Consider the following 21,263-nt stretch of genomic DNA (forward strand, 5'->3'; position numbering starts at 1 on the left):
TTGCATCACTTGGACTGATGGTCAAAGGAAGTCCTCCTTCATCTCTTCAACAAAATTTGGATAACTGGTGACTTTCACAACTCAGGGAAGGAATCTATTTTAATCCCAATTTTAAAATCAGGAAAGGATCAGACAGCCCCTCATAGTTATCATAGTATTAGCTTGACAAGCTGTGCAGGAAAGACACTGGAGTGTATGGTCAATCGGTGCCTAGTGTGGGTTCTGGAAACCAGGTCCCTGCTCAGCATTACCTGGAGGCATAATATTTTGTTGCAGCTCCATCAGTGGGGATTCCGTGGACATCTATGACCTTCATACGGTCATTTCTCTTGGACTGATATTTTAGATACAGGGTTGGGAATGTCCTGTCTGACCATTTTAAGCAGGAGAATGGTGTCCATCAAGGGAGTGTTTTAAGCTTAACTGCTTTCAACATCAGAACCAATAGTATTACAACCACAGTGCGATGTCCAGTACTATGTTCCTTGTTTGTGGATGACTTCTCCATCTTCTGGGCATCCTCCAGCCTCACCACAGCTACTCGGCAATTGCAACTGACGATCAGGTGGTTGGAAGAATGGTGTTGCACCACAGGTTTTAAATTCTCATTAGAGAAAACAGTTTGTGTTGATTTTAATCATTCCAACTGTCTGTTTAATTTCCCTGTTTTAAAACTGGGGACACCGTTCCCACTTTTATGGAAAAGGTGAAGTGGGTCTTATCTTTGATGAGAAGTTAACATGGTTGCCACACCTTAAAGAACTGAAACTGAGATGTCTCAAGGCCTTAAACAGCCTTAAATGTGTCAGTCATAGGTCTTGGGGAGCTGACAGAGCACGTCTGCTGCATCTTTATAAGGCCTTTGTGCGACTCCGGCCTGAATATGTATGTCAGATTTATGGGTCAGCAAGACCTTCATACCTTAAAATGCTGGATGCAGTTCACCACAAGGGTATTAGGCTGTCAACAGGGGCCTATCGCACAAACCCTGTTGTTAGTTTGTGTGCGGAGGCTGGTGAGCCTCCGCCATCTATTCGATGTCTTCTCCTTGTGGTATGCCAAGCATAAAGGACATTGTCCATTCCTACATTGCCAACATCCAGTTACATTGTTCAGCAGCCACTGGATGACTGGTCAATCATCAACCACAAGCAACATGGCCATTTAGGATCTGTGCAAGGGAGGGCCTTGAGTTATTACGGGTGGGGGACATTCAGGTCCAAAGCCAGGGGTGGAGTAGGATCTCCCCCTGGCTACTACCAAGGCCCAGGTTGTTTTCATAACTGACTGCTTACAAGAAGCATTGCACCCCAGACCATGTTTTTAAAATTAAATTTAATGAAATTTTATGTAGCCGCCCAGATTTTATTACTGTCTACATGGATGGTTCTAAGCAGGGAGATGTTTTCGGTTGTTTTGTCGTGTTCCCTGACTTTGTCCTCTTGATAGGGCTCCCAGAGCAGTTTTCAATTTATTATGTGGAACTGTTTGACATCCTGAGGGCAATAGAGCAGGTGAGATGGTGTCATGGCAAAAAATTTATCATCTGCTCTGATTCTCAAAGAGCCCTTCTGGCTGTTGGACAGATGTACCTAGCAGATTGGATGGTGCAACAAGTGCGGGACGCTCTCCTTCTCTTGCAAAGGCGAAACAAGGAAGTCATTTTTAGCTGGGTTCCAGGGCACATAGGTATCCAGGGAAACAAACTCACTGATGCTGCTGCTAAGGAGGCATGTTCCCTTCGTCCTCCTGCTCACTGTTCAGTACCTCTGTGGACTGTCACTTCATTTGTGACCAGGAAGGGCATACGTTGGTGGGAGTCCCAGTGGCTGTAAGTGAGGGACAATAAACTATGTTCCATCAAGACTTCATTGCGACCATGGATAACCTCCATCTGCTTACAATGGTGTGAAGAAGTAGCCCTTACTTGGCTGAGAGTGGGACATTGTCTATTGACAAATGGCTTCCTCTTACGTCGGGAGGAGCCCCCGGTATGTCAGAGATGCAGGATACAGCTGTCAGTATGACATCTTTTAACTGAGTGTGTTTTATATGACAACTGGGTCTCCCACAGGATCTTACCTCTATTTTAACTGATAATGAGGTGACTGTTGTTCATGTCTGATGTGTAGTGTCTGCAATTCTTCCCAAAACACTTGGTGTGAGACCTTAATGTGTCACAAAGTCACTGGGTCACGTATTATTTGTAAGTTGTCTACAGCCATGGTTATTTTTGCCTCTTTTAACAGCATCTTCACAGGTATTTTATCCAAGATTTTATTTAGTTTTCCCACTGTGTCTCATGAGGTTTTTATTAAGGGCTTTTCTGAACCTCACCTTTTTGGGGTTGCTTTATCTTTCCTGTGGTGGGATCAAACATAGTTTACCAGTTTATTGATCTCCCTACATGGATTGTGAAAATATTCTTTGGTATAACATTAATGCAAGGGTGCTAATGACCTAGCTGTTTAGCTCCCTCCGCCATAAATTATCATCATCATGATGTATGAAGTTAGGATAATTTGGTGCAGCAGCAGAGGCAATATGCAGTATAAAAAAACCATCTTGGATACCAAGTTATTAACATTAATTGTAGTATAATACGAGGGTAATCCCAAAAGTAAGGTCTCCTATTTTTTTATTAGTACATAGACCTGTTTATTTCTACAATCGTTTACATCAGTTTACAGCTTGAACATTTAGCTATTTTTCGACAAAATCACCATTTCTGTTGATGCATTTTTGTAGATGCTGTGGTAGTTTCTGTATGCCCATGCCATACCAGCTCGCTGCCATGCTGTTTAGAAAGTTATGAACCTCTTCTTTCACCTTGTCATCGGAGCTGAATCACTTTCAGGCCAAATGTTCTTTTAACCTAGGGAACAGGTGATAGTCACTAGGCACCAAGTCAGGACTATAGGGTGGGTGATTATGTTCCACTGAAACTGTTGCAGGAGAGCAATGCTTTGCCGAGCAATGTGTGGGCAAGCGTTGTCATGGAGAATGTGTATGCCCTTGCTCAACATTCCTCTTCTCTGGTTCTGAATTGTCTGTTTTAGTTTTTTCAGGGTCTCACAGTACCTGTCAGCGTTAATTGTGGTCCCATCAATTCAGCTTCAATGATGAAGTGAAAGAAGAGATTCATAACTTTCTGAACAGCATGGTGCCGAGCTGGTATGACATGGGCATACAAAACCTACCACAGCATCTACAAAAATGCATTGACAGAAATGGTGATAATGTCAAAAAATAGCTAAATGTTGAAGCTGTAAACTGATGTAAACCATTGTAGAAATAAACAGGTCTACGTACTTATAAAAAAAATAGGAGTCCTTACTTTTGGGATTACCATCATAGAAGCGTTTCTGGTCAGTGCAGTCAGTATATTGAGATAACCATCTACCTACAGAAGTGTGTCGTGGTACAACCTTGCTTAATATTAAGAAATTACAACTTTAAACATAGTTGCCTGAAATAATGTGTGTGGAAAGAATAAGCAAGATTTGTATGCATATTGCCCTTCAGGCTAGAATCTCAAGCAATTTTATAGAATGCAGTGAAATAATAGTTTTCTAAGTGATAATTTTGTCTGATCAGTAATGAGAGTTAAGTTTGCCTTAGCATAAGGACCTGTTAATGAGGAGTGTTTTTCAGTAGAATCAATTTTTCATTGGATAAGCAGAGCAGGTATTTATTTACTAGTTAATGAAGCAATAAGGAAATAATAAAATAATGAATAATGTTAGGATCTTAATGGTTAGGGAGCCTGTCACTGCAGTAGGGATATTTTTTTTAGAATGCACTCGACTAGCTAACGAGGTAAGAAATATAAGTAAAATAATGGTGCTGACAGACATGATGAATAAAAAAGCTAACTGTATACAAAACAAATGTGGTGTAACTAACTTGATGATCTATTTGTGAACTAGGCAACATTGGGTACTGCGTATATTGTGTAATTCATGACACTGCAGCTGGGAATGAGAGCTTAACAGAAAGGACAATATTTTAGTGAGATACAAGTCATATAATGCTGCATTATTGGATCTATAGGTTATCTCAGAACTTATATTTGTGTACTAAGGAATTACGGACTTAAAGTGGTAATACTGGAATGAAGAAAAGTAATTTTGCTGATTAACTGATAACTGTGATCCTAGACTGATGCAAGTACTTCTGACAGGTCAACTCTTTGGTAACATTTTGTGATTTTGTGAGGATTTAATTTTCTGGTTGAATGAGAGTAGTGCTCAGAGTTGAGTAGAGATGTGTGGCAATGGTTTGGTACAATTTCCATCCCCTTGATTTTGAGTTGAATAGTAATTACGTTAAGTGATGGTGACACTCTTCTATTTTCATAATGTAATTTATTAGTAAATCTTCGCTAGCGCACATCTTGAGTATTTGCTATTTTGCAAACAGGAAAGAGACTCAAATCTTTCAAGTTTAACCATTTTCGACAGTTATGACTTAGAGTAATGTTTTGTAGTGTAATGTGCACTTGATTTTAAATTTTTACTAGTCTCCATCTTTTGTACTATAGTCAATTTTAGTGCTAATTATTGTGATGTCATGAGGACTATGTAATGTATTTACTTATGAAGTAATGACCATTATTTGCCATTAGTGTTAAGCATTTTTTCCTTATACTTAGTTAGAAGTAAAAGTAAGTGTACTAAAGTAGAGTATATTGTCTAATTTTTTCATGTACGGTGGCAGAGGAGAACCAGCTCCAAGGGAACTGATAGCAGTGCATTTCCTTACTAACTGCCACTATGACCTGTTGAAGGCGAGGACAACTTGGTGAGAAAGTGTGTTAAACCTCATTAAAAGAGTAAAAGTGCTTGTGAAAAATACTAAACATTGAGCAAGTGAAATTTTCTGTGTAAAAAGTGAACCGCAGTGCGCAGTGTAATTTAATTTTTTGCCAGGCATGAGGATTTATTTTTTTAAGCACGACAGGACTTGTATAAAGTGATATGTATCTTAAAATGTAATCCTTGTTTATCCAAAAAGGACATCTCTTATGATGAACATGTTTAATTTTTAGTAAAAGTATAACTTGTGGATAATTTTGGGCAATTGTACAAAACACTCTATGTAAATATTTTGCATGAGGGTTTTCATATGGTCAGTTCATATAAGCAGGAATTTAAAAAACATATGTACTGTAATTTTGATAAGATTTCATATGTAATATTTTCTTGTGTATAAGTTGTTAAACACAATTTCTGGCCCCACTTGTGGTTACTGAATTGCCCAGTTAGCTATTAGCAATATTTGTCTGGTCAATCCAATGAGGGGGTGATGTGACGAAGCAAGCTGGGATCTTTTTTCTTCCCCTCTTGTTTTGCCATATGCCTCCATAAATTCATTTCCTTCATTTTTGGATAATTGCCATTAACATACATGAGAATAATCTGCATTTTCATAAAAGAGAAAGCTTGGCCCTCAGTCTTAAAGAATATACCACCAGATCTAATGTTGTGCTTAGTTTTATGCATGTAATTGATTTCATAATTTATTTTGACTATTCTTAGTTACTATCTTCTGTTATAAGGTGAAATCAGTATTTGTTTCATAACTTAAATTCTAATTTTGACTTATAAACAAATTTAAATTCTGTACTAATTATAAACATTTGGAAGACAAAACACTGGCATTCTTTAAGTATTTATTTGGCTCTGTTCCAAAGTAATTAGCAGTTTTTTCAAAAGTATTGTTTGCTTAACTATATCTGTTAATTTCATGATTTAAACAAATAATACAGCCTAACCCTTGTAGTAGAACAACCTGTTAAAAAGACGGAATTTTTCTGTATATTCACTTAATTGAATGAAGTATGTTTCAGTTGTAATTTCTGTAACTTAAACATCAACAATGTATAGTTTCAGTGCCTGTTATTGTGATGATATACAAGGTCCAATGTTTGGTCTTGAGACAGTCAGTCCATGGCCGATTTTCAGACGAGAAACCCGTGCTGGTTAGGTCAACAACAATGCATCAACTTAACAGTGGAATAAGTGTAAGACAAATAGGCTGTGTGTTAAAGCAATGACAGTGTCTGTTCAATACATACCACAGTATTCTGCAAGAATTGTGAACTGTGTGGCTAGGTTCTTACTGTTCATAGAGATTCAACAGTAAACTATCATAGCAGTATGTTGATGTTTGCTTGCGACATATTAATGAGGCTTATCAAAGTTAACCAATAGTTGACTGGCTATATAGATGTGTATTGTTGGGGGGGGGGGGGGGGGGGAGGGGTTTGAGAACAATGAAAGTAAAGAACTGTGAAACGCAAATGTGCACCTGTTGGCTACATCATTTAAATTACATTAGTCAGAGCTGAACTTCCACCCCCCATTTTTCAGCCAGTATAACAACACAGTATGTTGACACTAAGGACAATCAATGAAGAAATAAAGCAGGCAAATGTGACAACAATATCAATGTTGTCTGTGCCAGCTAGCTGCTTGTTGTCTCAACTTTGTCTCACCACTTTCTGTGCCAAAGTCAGATTGATTAAAGAGTAAAGCAAATCATGTTTCCTTCCACTGTTGTTTCTGTGAACATATCTGTAACTCTTATATCACTTGGATTGTTAATAACAATTGTCATAAGTGAATAAATGTACTGTGAACTTGTGGTTGATATTCCAGATGCCAGTAAGCTGTACATGTGTGAGCCTCACACACAATACTAGTTACTTTTTTTGTGTGCAATGAATACCTTTTGCCTAAGTGAAGATTTACTCCAGAATACTATCCCATAAAATAACAATGTATGACAATATGCAAAATATGTTAAAGTACTGACTTCTGTATCACCAAAAATGGAAATTATATGAAAAAAAAATTGTAAGCACCATGCACCACTCGCAGGGGACATTTCAATCCTTCTAAAGCTGGCCAAGTCAGCTGTTCGTGATGATACTATGAAGTGAAAATGACAAAGGAACAACCACAGCAAAATCAAGACCTACCTGACCTCATGTGGTGATCAACAGGAACTACTGAATATTGTAGAGGCTGGTTGTAAAAAATCAGATGAAATCAGTGGATGGAATTAAGCTACTAGCAGTCCAGCTAGTGCAGAGGGAGTAAAAAAGAATGAGGTACAATGACTGAGTAGCTCCTCATAAACCACAAGTTTCTGTAGTCAGTGATAAGTGATGCTTGAGGAGGTGTAAATGACAATGCCACTGGATGGTGGATGACTGAAAACAATGATCTGGAGTGCTAAATCACACTATAACTGCTGGAAATATGAGGGTACGGTTTGGGTGAATACGTGAAGAATGTTACCTTAGCGTTCTGAATCTTTAATATCATTTACTCTTTTCTATGCCTCTGTTGTTATTACAGTATTCACTTTTTAAAATCTGGGATGGGATACAACAATACGAAATGGATAGACTGTTGCTCACTACATACAGGTGATGTTGTGTGGCAGATAGGCACATGAAAAAGACTGTTAGACAGATCTGTCAATATGTGGGGGATAGGAATCTATCCATTTTCATATAGTTGTTAATTTTAAACTGTTAGTATTCACTTTGTACTCTTTAAGAAACTTATTGCGATCATGTTCTTTTGTTCCTAAACTTTGAATATTGCATGTTGCACAATTAGTATTTCTATCACTCGTTTTATTCATTTTTCACATAGATTTCGTTGCTTGTTCATTGGTCATGATATCTGTTCTTTATCTGAGGCTGAGTATGAAACTTGCAGTACATATTACAATGTTTTCTATAAGAATGTACAGACCCCTTGACAGGGTAAGTTAAGTGATGGTGTTGCTTACTTGAGTCTTTGCAACTTCCCTATTTTCTGTAGGGGTTGCCTCCCTAGGCCAAAAGGAAACATTTTTAAGTCTCATATTAGATTATGTTTCTCATAAATGGAGAAAATTATGAACAAAAATTATTTTAATATATAGAACTGTGTGTACAGTTACTAAAACAGCTACTGCTGGCTGTGTGGTTTTTATTATTAAATGATATCTCATCTTACTTATTGACCATTGTAAGTATTTTTTGACTTCCTATGAGAAATGTAGATTGTGACTCTTTGCTCCTCATACTGATATTTCAATTTGCTGGCTATTTTAAAAAGTATTAGTTAATATAGAAAACAGAGTACTTACCCAGACCTTTCCAAGTGAATTCATCTTTTGTTGTTCCAGCTATCAATGGAACTTGAGCAAAGTTCCCTGAAAGTAGCTGCTCTGTTGGATCTGCTGTTATGAATCTCTCAGCTCCATCTCCAAAATCTTGCTCAATAACAACACCAAAAATAATCATAGGATCCCAACCAAATTCCTGTAAAGGTGCCAAAAAATACAGTAAAAGCTCTTTAGAGTAATATTTAAGGCCTTATGACTATTAAGTAGTGAATATTGTAAGTGTTTGTGGTAAGTGCTTAATTTTTATAGTCATAATCTGCTATAAAAACAATAATAACAATAGTATCACAACATATTTACTGTGTGGCATCAATAGGTCACATCGACCGCACAAATTACAATCTTTGGAACAATAACTGCTCTGACGAGCCGCCATGTTTAATTCAGTCTATCTTTGTACTTCATGCAGTGTTCATGTGTATCAGTCTTGATAGTAAAATATATGTGTATATAGAAAACTTAGGAACCGTTTATTACGTATATTATGATCCATATCTAGTATCCCATATTGGTGACCCCGGACTAAAAGTTCTCCATCGTCCGCGACTTCCGCCCCAGTCATATAGAATCAACAGGTTTCACATATGACACCATGGCTACATCACCGAGCATTCTTTACAAAGATTTGGAGGTCCAGCTCTTACAACCAGGCCAACACAACCCTCTGCCATTGGTTATTTCACAGCTAAGAGACAACAATCCACAATCTTTGACGGGGATAACCTCTACTTTAGCAACTCCACAACAACCAAGTGTTACGCAGTTAGCTCAAACAATGGACTCAGGTTTTGTTTCGCTGGATTATGCACAACAACAAGTAAAAAGTGAAGTGGATGATCTACTAAATAGTGTGAAAATCGACCGCTTGTACGAAGTTCAAAGGGACCGAAATTCGCACACGTGCTTTGATCCTCCATGTGCCACGACGTCGGTTACAGTAGTGCCATGTGCAATGCCGCCATTTGTGCAAAACGCACATGCAGTCAACTATTACCAAGCTACACCACCTCGCCTTCCTCACAAATCAGACATTTTTATGCACACAGTTCGGCATAACAAACCGCCAGATCAGCAGCCCAGCTCGCGACCATGTGGGTATGAGTGCACTCAACATAGCCTATTCACCCAGCAATGTTGTACTACGACAGTCCGACCGCCAACAGATTTCACCAGTGTTTTATGGTCCTACCATGAAGGGTACGTGGCCAGTGTGCATGGAAAACTCTCTTTGTTGGCACTTTAATCTTCAGGCCAACCCCTCACCCACGGGGGGCCTCGATTCTGACCATACAACCACTCGCTCCTTCTGCAGTACCGTCTACGTCTGCTTTGCTGGCCTTCCACGTCATTTCCGAGTTGGACAATGTCAGTGCTATTCCTGCAATTTCTGGTCCACTTTACGAGCCCTCATTATGCACTGCTTGCCAATTTGCATCCACGGTACTGACCGTGCCTGCTGCATCATGCTTTCAGGCATCTTCAGAGACATTACAACCAGCCGTGTGTGCTAGTAACATTTCCACTCTGGATCCCAGTATGAACTCTTGTGCAGCGGGACCGCAGGCCTTCCAAGACACGCCGAAGCCACCTTCGTCTCCACCTCCAGGCTGCCTAACCAAGATACCTCCCCTATAAGGGGACAATCCAGTTTCAGGGTTTACATTGGTGGAGCACCTCTTCGAGCTGCATCAAGTGACTGATGACAACTCCAATTTCATATGTTTGGTCACACACCTTCACAACCACTCAGATTTAATTTGTGATCTCCTACTTTCGCCTCCACTGCCACCGAAGTATGAGTTCACCAAGAAAATGATATTGGACCAACTTGCCTGCTCACCAAAGGAATTGATAATCAAGATTCTATACGAGGAGCATCTGGGGGACCGTACTCTATCACAACTTTGGCGCCATCTCAGGTTACTCGTGAGTGAACACACAATGCCAGACGTCACCCTGTGGGCAGTATGGTCTGCCAAGTTACCTACTGACCTACAGATACACCTACTGCCGCACTCTTTCGAGTCTATCAGTTCTCGTCTACACATCGCAGATCAGTTGTATGTGCTCCTGCACCAGAAACACCCAGCTCATCCAACATCGCTGTGTGAGACTACACCTCCTATTTACTGGCTGTCTGCAGGCAGACCCGTTCCACTCCTATGCCTTCTACACCACCAGGCAGTACTCGTTTGCTCTCTCCTCTTTCCAAGCACTCAAGAATCGCCGACGCTCCATATGTGCCAGTTTATGTTCCAGTACAGATCAATGAGGACAAGCCTCCCCCGCTATCATAGTCATCGCCACCGCCACATCTGGCTCATCTGTACTGTTGGTACCACAAGATTTTTGGAGATGAGGCCAAGAAGTGCAGGTTACCTTGCCAACACCCAAACACCAACCGCAGGAACTAAGTGATGCCAAGTCCTGTGGGGAACTTCAGAGGCATTCCCTAACATTGCGCTCTGTCCACTTGTCTCCTCCACCAAGCAGTCATTTATACGTGACAGACATTTCATTGCAGTTTGTCTACCTAATTGACACTGGTGCTGACGTGTCTATCATATCTTGATCACTGGCACCTACTGACTTTTCACCAACAAAGTCTCTCCTACAAGCTGTCAATGCATCAATGTTACAAACTGTCAGTTCTGTGAAAGTGATGGTGCACCTATCCACTTCTCTGCATTTCCCGTGGACCTTCTACATCACCGACATTGATGAACCAATTCTCGGTATGGAATTTTTGTCCCATTACAAGCTCTTTCTGAACATAGTCCAGTGTTCAGTGTTACACCACCCGTCTAACACTCAGATACCATGCTCTGGCACCCATTCTCCTCGTTCCATTTCTACCGCAACATGGGATTTAGTTCAAGAGTGTTCCGCCCTCACAGGCAAGATTGTGACCTGTGTCACTAACCTGCTTTTGGAATATGACTCTGTGGTGCACCTCCGCTGGGAGAACAATGAGCTGAAACAACGCATTGCTCACACTTACAACAAGCTCGCTGCAGCTCGTACCTCGCTGTTGAAACTGCAATCTACAGTTCCTGCGCCGGATCGAACTTCATCGCCAAGCATCAGTTCAAACACTCATCAGGTTAGTTCAAAAACATTCATTGCATGTGACAATTCACGTTCAGTGACCTCAGCACTGCCTAAGCACCCACTACGCACAGCGCCTCGTGTTTCAAACAGTGTCTCTAATAACAATCGCTCGCGCAGCATGACCGTGCCCGCTACGCAGTCAGTCACCCTGCTTGTTGATAAACGTTCCCCCTCTCCCGCATGCCAGCCAAGCAACTCAGCATCCATCACTGTCCCTTGCACGATGCCAGCACCTCTCTCGGCCTCGCCTGTTACCCAAGGCAAAGTTAACAACAGACAGTCTGCCGATTTGTTCATCACTATGGACGCCAGCGACATCGAGGTTGGGGCAGTATTACTACAGAGCAAAGGTGACACAGTTTCACCACTTCATTTCTTCTCCAAAAAACTGTCTACAGCACAGAAGAAATATTCTGCTTTTGATAGAGAGCTTCTGGCGGTGTACGAGCCCATCAAACATTTCCGCACTGACATCGAGGGCCATCCTTTCTTCATTCTTACTGATCACAAACTGTTGGTGGACACCTTAGCCTTCTGCAACCCACCAAAGGATCCCCCCCCCCCCCCCTCCCGCCGACGCTTCCGTCACTTTGACCTGGTCTCTCAATTTACTACAGACGTACGCTACATCAAAGGCACGGAGAACATCCCTGCTGATTTCCTCTCGTGAATCAATGCCGTTTCAAGTATCGTTGATTTATCTGACCTCGCCGCTCTACAGGCTTTGGACGAGGACACTCAGGGTCTGCTCATGGACCTGCAGTCTTTGCTCATGTTTACCAAGGCTGAGTTCCCTGGCATTTCAGACAAAGTGTGGTGCGACTCTTCTACAGGCACTCTGCGGCCTTTGCTCCTACCTACGCTGCACCGACAGGTTTTCGACGACTTACTTAACCTCACCCACCCTGGCATCTGAGCCACCACTCACCTCATCACCGAGCATTTTGTGTGGAAAGATGTGAAACGTGACTGCCAAACATGGGCACGCAGCAGCATTTCCTGTCAACGAAACAAAATAGGATGTCACACCTCTCCACCACTCAGCGAGTTTGACATCCCTAAGGGACATTTCCATCATGTACATATCGACCTTATCAGTCCCCTGCCTCCGTCGGAGGGCCACAGGTATATCCTGTCCACAATAGACCGAATGTCTCGTTGTGTGGAAGCTGTCCCCTTACCCAACATCACAGCAGAAACTGTGGCCAAAGGATTCATTTCTTCTTGGATCACTTGGTTCAGCTGCCCATCCAACATCACAACCGACCAGGGTTGACAGTTCGAATCTGCACTCTTTATGATTCTCTGTAATCTTTGCAGTATTAAAAAGATCTGCAAAGCAATGGGTTGGTGGAACGATGGCACCACACCCTAAAAACTACACTCAGGTGCCATGACTGTCTCTGGTCTGAGGCACTTCCTTGGGTGTTGTTGGGCCTACTTTCTACATTTAAACCAGATTTACATGGGATGATTTCCGAATTCGTTTTCAGCAAAAACCCGGTTTTACCTGGGGAACTAATTCTCCCCCAAGATCCCGGAGATTCCTCCTCCTTCCCAGACTTTATTGGAAGGATGCGTGCACACTTTAGAAACACCCAGCTACACCCACCTATCAGCCATTCCCTAGCTGACACTTACATGCTGACCGCACTCAGCGCTTGCTCACACGTCATGCTCAGGGATGACTCTGTCAAACAACCCTCACAACCCCTTTACCTCGGCCCCTTCGAAGTACTCCAGAGGGGTGAGACGACGTTCAACATTATGATAAAAGATCACCTGCAAACCGTTTCTCTACACAGGCTCAAGCCTGCCTTCGTAGACTTCGACACCGCTCTGCCGTCCCAGTCGGACTGCCAGAGCACATGTTCTTTTAACAAACCCGCTAACAAGTCTGTTCAACCTACGCTTGGATTGGGTTTTCTCCCTCCAACGAGTCACCACCACAGTCGAGGGTTCTTCAGGCATGTCATCATCATCCCCATTCACAGGTTTTGAAGACATTTCAGGTACTTGAGATGCAGACACCCCGTCCTTCATTTTGCGCTGCAACGTACGACCTGACTGTGTCAACGTCATGTTGATTATGGTGTTAGATAATCATGTGCTTGTACTGCTCACCAACAGCACAGACCCTACCTTCACCGAGGAACTCAACGTCAAGATAGTGCACAGCTTGTCCCTCTCGCAAGAGTGCGACCCATCCTGTGTTCGAGCTTTCATTTATTTGGACAGCTCAGTATGCACGGGGAAGACACGCTCATGCACTGCCTCCTCTCCCATACTGCTATGGTGCTTCTAGTTGTGTGCCTGCTGCCTCACACCACTCACGCTGACACTGACACCCACATACCCACATGACCCCATGACCTCCACTCAGGGCTCATAGGCCGTACTCCATACTGTGGGAAGGGGGGGGGGGGGGGGGCTGTGTGGCATTGATAGGTCACATTGACTGCACAAATTACAATCTTTGGACCATTAACTGCTCTGATGAGCCACCATGTTTAATTCAATTTGCCTTTGTACTTCATGCAGTGTTCATGTGTATCCGTCTTTATGGTAAAATATATGTGTATATAGAAAACTTGGGAACTGTTTATTATGTGTATTACTATCCATATACAGAATCCCATAACTGCCTTATGAAGTTTGTTGTGAAGAATCAGGCACGAATTGAAATTAATAGCAGCTGAAATAAATATAACTCTATTAACAAGCATGTTCTCCACTATCCACAACTTAACCTGACAACTGTACAAAGGAGAGAAGTATGCAGCCATAAAAATATTTGACCACCTTCATTAATTAAAGTTCTGTAAGATAATGGAAGTTTTAGAAACTGATTGAAATCATTTCTGCTTGACAGTTCCTTTTACTCCATAGATGATTTTCTTAACAGATAGTTTATATTTGAATGGTTTACACTTGTGAGGTATTGTCATAGATCAAAATTTAAAAAAAGGAAAATGAATGCAGTTATGTAGCATGTTTTTACAGAGAAACAGTATCTTGTTACGAAAACTATTAATGTGTTGTAAATATGATCCATAGAACATGCAGAAACTAATCTACACCACATTGAATGTTGGTCATTTGTGATACAATAATAGCAACTTAAACTGTGTAATATTAATAGTCATTTACGGTTTTGCAAAATTAGTGCCAAGCTTTGAGGTCATCATTAGTGGCACAATTAAAACATTGATACTGTGCAAGGTGCATGGCAGATAAGTTTGGTGGCTCTTGACCATAACAACAATATTACTGACCAACAAGAGGGACTTTATGGACTCTCTCTCTCTCTCTCTCTCTCTCTCTCTCTCTCTCTCTCTGTCTCTCTCTCTCTCTGGCTGTTTAGTAAGTGCTGTGCTCTGTTCTTATCCGGATGTCTTGTGTATGTCATCTTCAATAAAGTGGTATTATTCTACACACAGATCATGCATCTGATATTCTGCTCTCATCCCTATTCTAAGTTTCTGTATGTGTTTTATCATATTGTAATTAAAATATACAAGAAGTGCACTCAGTCATGAAAACAGGCATGCTCCAGGAAGAAAACTCATAGCTTGAAAAGTACTTGTGGCATCTCTGGCACAGAGTGCCCTACCTTTGTGACTTTTGTTCTTTGGACGGTTTTTTCTAGTCTACACTTTTGGGGCGCAACTTGTTCTACTGCCATGTTCGTTTGTTATGTATCAGTGATTAATAAATGTGTGTGTGATACTTAGTGTGTGTTATCTCCAACCAATCCTATGTGATAACTGCTTACTGAATATACAAGTAAGAGCATGGTATAAGTGATGTAAGGAAATTAACAAGAGACTTACTGCCACTGTTGGCACAGTGTACCTGTTATTCAAAGAGTACTTGTGTGCTGTCATTACAAAAACAACTCACATCAACAGGGATGTCTTTACATGTATCAAAAGATAATATTAATGGTGATGATGGGTCATGTCTTGCCTACTTATGTACACACATCACCGTCATTTGTGCTTATCATCACTTGTCTGCTGCAATCAGTATACTGGAAGCCCTACTACACACGAGCTTCATTTGAACAGACATTCATTTTTTCACTCATTCATTCATCAAGTTATGTAGATTCCATCAAGAAGGAGAACCTTCATGGATGTGGAACAAGTTAAGGAATACATTAACATAACATAAGGACACTGTACATACTTAATATTATACTAGGTCAATAGTGAAAATAGATATGCTAAGTATAACTATACTGCTTAATGTTGTTCCCACTTATGCTACCCAAATATAATTGCGTAAATTAATAAGAAATCTGCTAATTTGAAGATGTCTGCTGCCTCCTCAATTCTACTACACATCTGCTTTTAATCTGCTATTAGTAACTAGCTGATGTTTTCAACCCTGAATCTAGATATTCAGATAATTTATAGGAAGATTGACTAATGAGGACTTTTTTGAGTCATCAGTCCTCTAATTAATTTGATGCACCATAAATTCCTCTCCTGTGCCAACCTTTTCATCTCAGACTAGCACTTGCAACCTATGTGTTCAGTTATTTGCTGGATGTATTCTAATCTCTTTCTTCCTCTGCAGTTTTTACCCTCTACAGCTCCCTACAGTAACATGGAAGTAATTCTCCATGTCTTACACATGTCCCATCATCCTGTCCCTTCTTATTGTCAGTGTTTTTCATATATTCCTTTCCTCACCAGCTCTGTGGAGAACCTCTTCATTCTTTACCTAATCAATCCACATAATTTTCAATACTCATCTGTAGCCCCACATCTCAAATACTTCATTTCTCTTCCATTCCAGTTTGCCCACAATTCATGTTTCACTACCATACAATCCATACGATGCTGTACTCCAAATGAACATTCTCAAAAATTTCTTCCTCAAATAAAGGCCTATGTTTGATACTAGCAGACTTTTCTTGGGCAGGAATGCTCTTTTAGCACCGAGCAAGGTGGCGCAGTAGATAGCACACTGGAATTGCATTAGGGAGGATGATAGTTCACAACCTCATCCGATCATCCTAATTTAGGTTTTCCATGATTTCCCTAAAGTGCTTCAGGCAAATGGCAGATGGTTCCTTTGAAAGGGTACGGACAATTTCCCTCCCCATCCTTTCCTAATTCCTAGAGACAGAGCACTTGTGCTCTGTCTCTAATGACCTTGTTTTCAATGGGGCGTTAAACATTAATCTCCTCTGCCCTTTTTGCCCATGTGCCCATGTTAGTCTGCTTTCTCATATCCTTCTTGCTCCATCCATCATGGACTATTTTGCTGCCTAGGTAACAGAGCTCCTTAACTTCATCCAGCTCATGATCACCAGCTGTGATGTCAAGTTTCTCATTGTTCTCATTTCTGCTACTTCTCACTATTTTCAACATTTCTCAATTTACTCTCAATCCATATTCTGTACTCATTAGGCCATTCATTCAGTTCAGAATGTGCTGTAATTCTTCTTTACTTTCACTCAGGACAGCATTGTCTTCAGCAAATCTTAGCATTGATGTCCTTTCACCTTGAATTTTTATCCAAATCATGAATCTTTATTTTGTTGTTTGATGGGTTCTCTGGTGTCCAGTTGGATACAGTCATTGAATGCCCCGATATTTCAGCAAATAACCATTCTGCCATCATCATGTGGTGCTGATGCAATGATGTGTCTGCTCTCTGCCACTAGTATTTATCTCTCGCAGGTCAAGGTGCTATTCCATGTGCTGTGGCAGAATGATCTCATGTCCACTTGCACTGTTAACTGTTGCTCCTTGCTAGAGCTTACTGAGTTGATGAGGTTGTCTGTTATGCAAATTTCTATGGCCTCTTTGAAGATGCAGACACAGCAGATATTTGTAGGGCCAGTATTTTTGTCTTGTCATAATTCACTGTGTGTCCAGTGTTTATTCAATGTTCTGGTAGGCCAGATTGGCTACCGCAGCCACCTACTGCAGCCTCCACTTCCCCCACCACTGAACAAGCCGCACACCATCAGCATAGGGAATCGCACCTAGACCTGTGAAGAGATAAATACTAGCTGCAGAGAGTGGACAGATCATTGCATTAGCACCACCTGATGATGGCAGAATGGTTATTTTTCAAAATATCATGGACATTCAATGATCATATCCAGCTGGACACCTGAGAACCCTTCAAACAGCACATACAATGGGAAAGCCTCAGAGCACATATTACCAACCTCTATGGAGAGCATATGTACCATCTGGTGAAGAAACTGGATAAGCTTCAAAACCAGAAAGGATGTCTGCTAAGTTCTCTTGCCTTCTTGTTAAGGTGAAGGGACAAACACACCATACCTACCTTCACCAAAGACTTGTGTCACATATGCACAACTGCTATGAATTGTATCAAGTGTAGAGCCAGCCTGGCCCTGGTCAGGGAACAGAATTGCTACACCCGACAGAAACTCGACAAGATCACCAAGGACCTGCTGCACCTTTACCTATGATAATCCTTTGTGGTTCTGCCCAAGCAGACTGGACGCACTCGATATCCATGGAGAAGCAGATCACTAAGTTTGCACGGCTACCTGGCAAATCACAAGAAGAAACAAAGACCAATCTCATGGGGAAACCACTTGACGACACAGCTATAGCTGTGCCTGAAAAGGGGCCCAGCTTTGTGCCAACACCTGCAAACTCTCCCATTCACTGAAATATCTTCAATAGAACAGGTGGTCTGATGGCTACCAGATGACAAAGCTGAAGAAATCAGGAGGTAAATGTGTCAGGTTCCTTCAAGAGCAACACCAGCCAGAAGAAATATCTCCAGAGTGGAAAGAACAGCACTACATAACCTCAGAGAAAATACAGGGGTAGTCGTTCTCCCAGCCAACAAGGGAGCACTACCATCAATCTTGAGGGATGCAACTATGAACAGAAGTTGCTGCAATTAGTAGATGGTTCAGTATATCAGAAGCTTAAAACAGACCCTACTAAGAAGATACATCAAAGCATCTCCAACTTGATGAAAAATGGCGCACTCAAGGGTAAGGATATCATGAGACCTCACCAACACTTGGCGGTAGCACAGAGGATATTTAGCCTTCCAAAGACACATACAGATGGGATGCTACGGGTAGTCAGCAACATAGGGTCTCTGACATACTCTCTGGCACAGCATCTGGCAGGCCTGCTATGATCCTTTGTGGAAAAATGTGCACACCACATCCGGAATTCGATGGACTTCATTGGCCACCTAAAGGAGCTAACTTTACAAGAATTCAACATCATTTTCAGTTTTGATGTAGTATCACTATTTACGTGAGTCCCTCTGGCAGATTCAATCAACTTAAACAGTGAGAAGTTCGGGGCAGAACTGACACAACTTTTCAGGCATGTGTTAACATCGACCCACTTTGTCTTCAATGGCCAGTACTACATGCAGACTGATGGAGTGGCCATGGGGAGCCCTCACTCTCCAGTGGTAGCCAACCTATTCATGGAGAGTTGCAGAGAAGTAGCCCTGGAAATTGCTGAACTGAAACCTGTATGTTTCTTCCAATATGTGGATGACACATTTGTAATCTGGCTACATGGAATGGAACAACTACAAATATTTCTACAACATCTAAATTCCATCTATAATAATATACAGTTCACTATGAAAATCGAGAAAGATGGACACCTACCCTTTCTTGATGTCCTGTTGCAGCGCAGGTGAGATGTACTGCTAGTCCTCACACACTGCTTCCAGCAGCCACCATCCAGCTTAGCTAAATGGAGTTCGTAATACCTTGGTACACAGAGCAGATGTGATCTCAGATGAACAAAACCTATCAATCAAACTCAAACACCTGAAGACTGTGCTCAGCAAGAATGGATAAGGCAACCACCAAATCCAAAGGGCCTTCCAATAACAGAAGCACAGTAGGGTACCAAGACGAAGAACAAATGGCAAAAAGAGAAATAAAGGGCTGGCATTACTACCTTTTGCAGGTAGCGTATCATCCAAAATAGCGAGAGTAACGAGACAACACAAGATCAACACAGTCTTCCAACTACCGGCTAAGACGTGCACCTTACTAGAAACAGTGAAACATGATTTCAGCCTCAAGAAAGTGGATGTATACAAAAATTCCATGTGGCTGTGGCAAATCCTATATTGGCCAAACATTTCGTATGTTGGAAGATCAAGGCAAAGAACACCATCACTATACGCGCCTATGCCAACCAAGCCAATCTGCCCTAGCAGAAGGTTCATAATCACTGAACATACAGCAAATTATTACAAGACAAATGTATTGGCTCCAGAAATAACTATTGGGACTGCATTTTCAAAGAGGCCATGTAAATTCGCATAACAGACAACCTTGTCAACAGGGCACTGGTTACCAACTCAGCAAGGCCTGGGACCCAAAAATAAGTTCTATCAAGGAATAATGGTGCAAGCAGACATGAGATCATTCTGGCATGGCTGCCAAAGAGATACTGTGCCCCCTTCCTACCATCTATGGCAGCCTCTGCTTCCCCCAAAACCGAACAAGCTGCGCACTGTCGGAACACAGAATCACACATTGACCCACAAGAGATAAATACTAGCAGTAGAGGGCAGACAGATCATTGCATCACCGTTACCTGATGATGGTGGAATGGTTGTTTGCCTAATATCATGGACATTTGACTATCATACCCGGCTGGACACATGAGAACCCCTCAAACAGCATATACATGGGAAAGCCTCAGAACACATTGTTGTTGTTGTGGTCTTCAGTCCTGAGACTGGTTTGATGCAGCTCTCCATGCTACTCTATCCTGTGCAAGCTTCTTCATCTCCCAGTACCTACTGCAACCTACATCCTTCTGAATCTGCTTAGTGTATTCATCTCTTGGTCTCCCTCTACGATTTTTACCCTCCACGCTGCCCTCCAATGCTAAATTTGTGATCCCTTGATGCCTCAAATCATGCCCTACCAACCGATCCCTTCTTCTAGTCAATCTGTGCCACAAACTTCTCTTCTCCCCAATCCTATTCAATACCTCCTCATTAGTTATGTGATCTACCCACCTTATCTTCAGCATTCTTCTGTAGCACCACATTTCGAAAGCTTCTATTCTCTTCTTGTCCAAACTAGTTATCGTCCATGTTTCACTTCCATACATGGCTACACTCCATACAAACACTTTCAGAAATGACTTCCTGACACTTAAATCTATACTCGATGTTAACAAATTTCTCTTCTTCAGAAACGATTTCCTTGCCATTGCTAGTCTACATTTTATATCCTCTCTACTTCGACCATCATCAGTTATTTTACTCCCTAAATAGCAAAACTCCTTTACTACTTTAAGTGTCTCATTTCCTAATCTAATTCCCTCAGCATCACCCGATTTAATTTGACTACATTCCATTATCCTCGTTTTGCTTTTGTTGATATTCATCTTATCTCCTCCTTTCAAGACACTGTCCATTCCGTTCAACTGCTCTTACAAGTCCTTTGCTGTCTCTGACAGAATTACAATGTCATCGGCGAACCTCAAAGTTTTTACTTCTTCTCCATGAATTTTAATACCTACTCTGAATTTTTCTTTTGTTTCCTTTACTGCTTGCTCAATATACAGATTGAATAACATCAGCAAGAGGCTACAACCCTGTCTCACTCCTTTCCCAACCACTGCTTCCCTTTCATGCCCCTCGACTCTTATAACTGCCATCTGATTTCTGTACAAATTGTAAATAGCCTTTCGCTCCCTGTATTTTATACCTGCCACCTTCAGAATTTGAAAGAGAGTATTCCAGTTAACATTGTCAAAAGCTTTCTCTAAGTCCACAAATGCTAGAAACGTAGGTTTGCCTTTTCTTAATCTTTCTTCTAAGATAAGTCGTAAGGTTAGTATTGCCTCACGTGTTCCAACATTTCTACGGAATCCAAACTGATCTTCCCCGAGGTCCGCTTCTACCAGTATTTCCATTCGTCTGTAAAGAATTCGTGTTAGTATTTTGCAGCT

The 21,263-nt window shown here is 41.4% G+C and overlaps 1 protein-coding gene across 1 annotated transcript in view; it reads right to left on the minus strand.

The window, feature by feature from the left end:
* The window catches only part of LOC124776866 (esterase E4-like), a 101,390-nt gene that overhangs the window by 41,408 nt on the left and 38,719 nt on the right, over positions 1-21,263 (minus strand). The window contains exon 6 of the mRNA XM_047252044.1: positions 8,152-8,326. Coding sequence (XP_047108000.1) covers positions 8,152-8,326 — 175 coding nt within the window. The remainder of the gene's footprint in view (positions 1-8,151; positions 8,327-21,263) is intronic.

Source organism: Schistocerca piceifrons, chromosome 2 (genome assembly GCF_021461385.2).
Source record: "Schistocerca piceifrons isolate TAMUIC-IGC-003096 chromosome 2, iqSchPice1.1, whole genome shotgun sequence".
In the NCBI taxonomy this organism is placed as follows: domain Eukaryota; kingdom Metazoa; phylum Arthropoda; class Insecta; order Orthoptera; family Acrididae; genus Schistocerca; species Schistocerca piceifrons.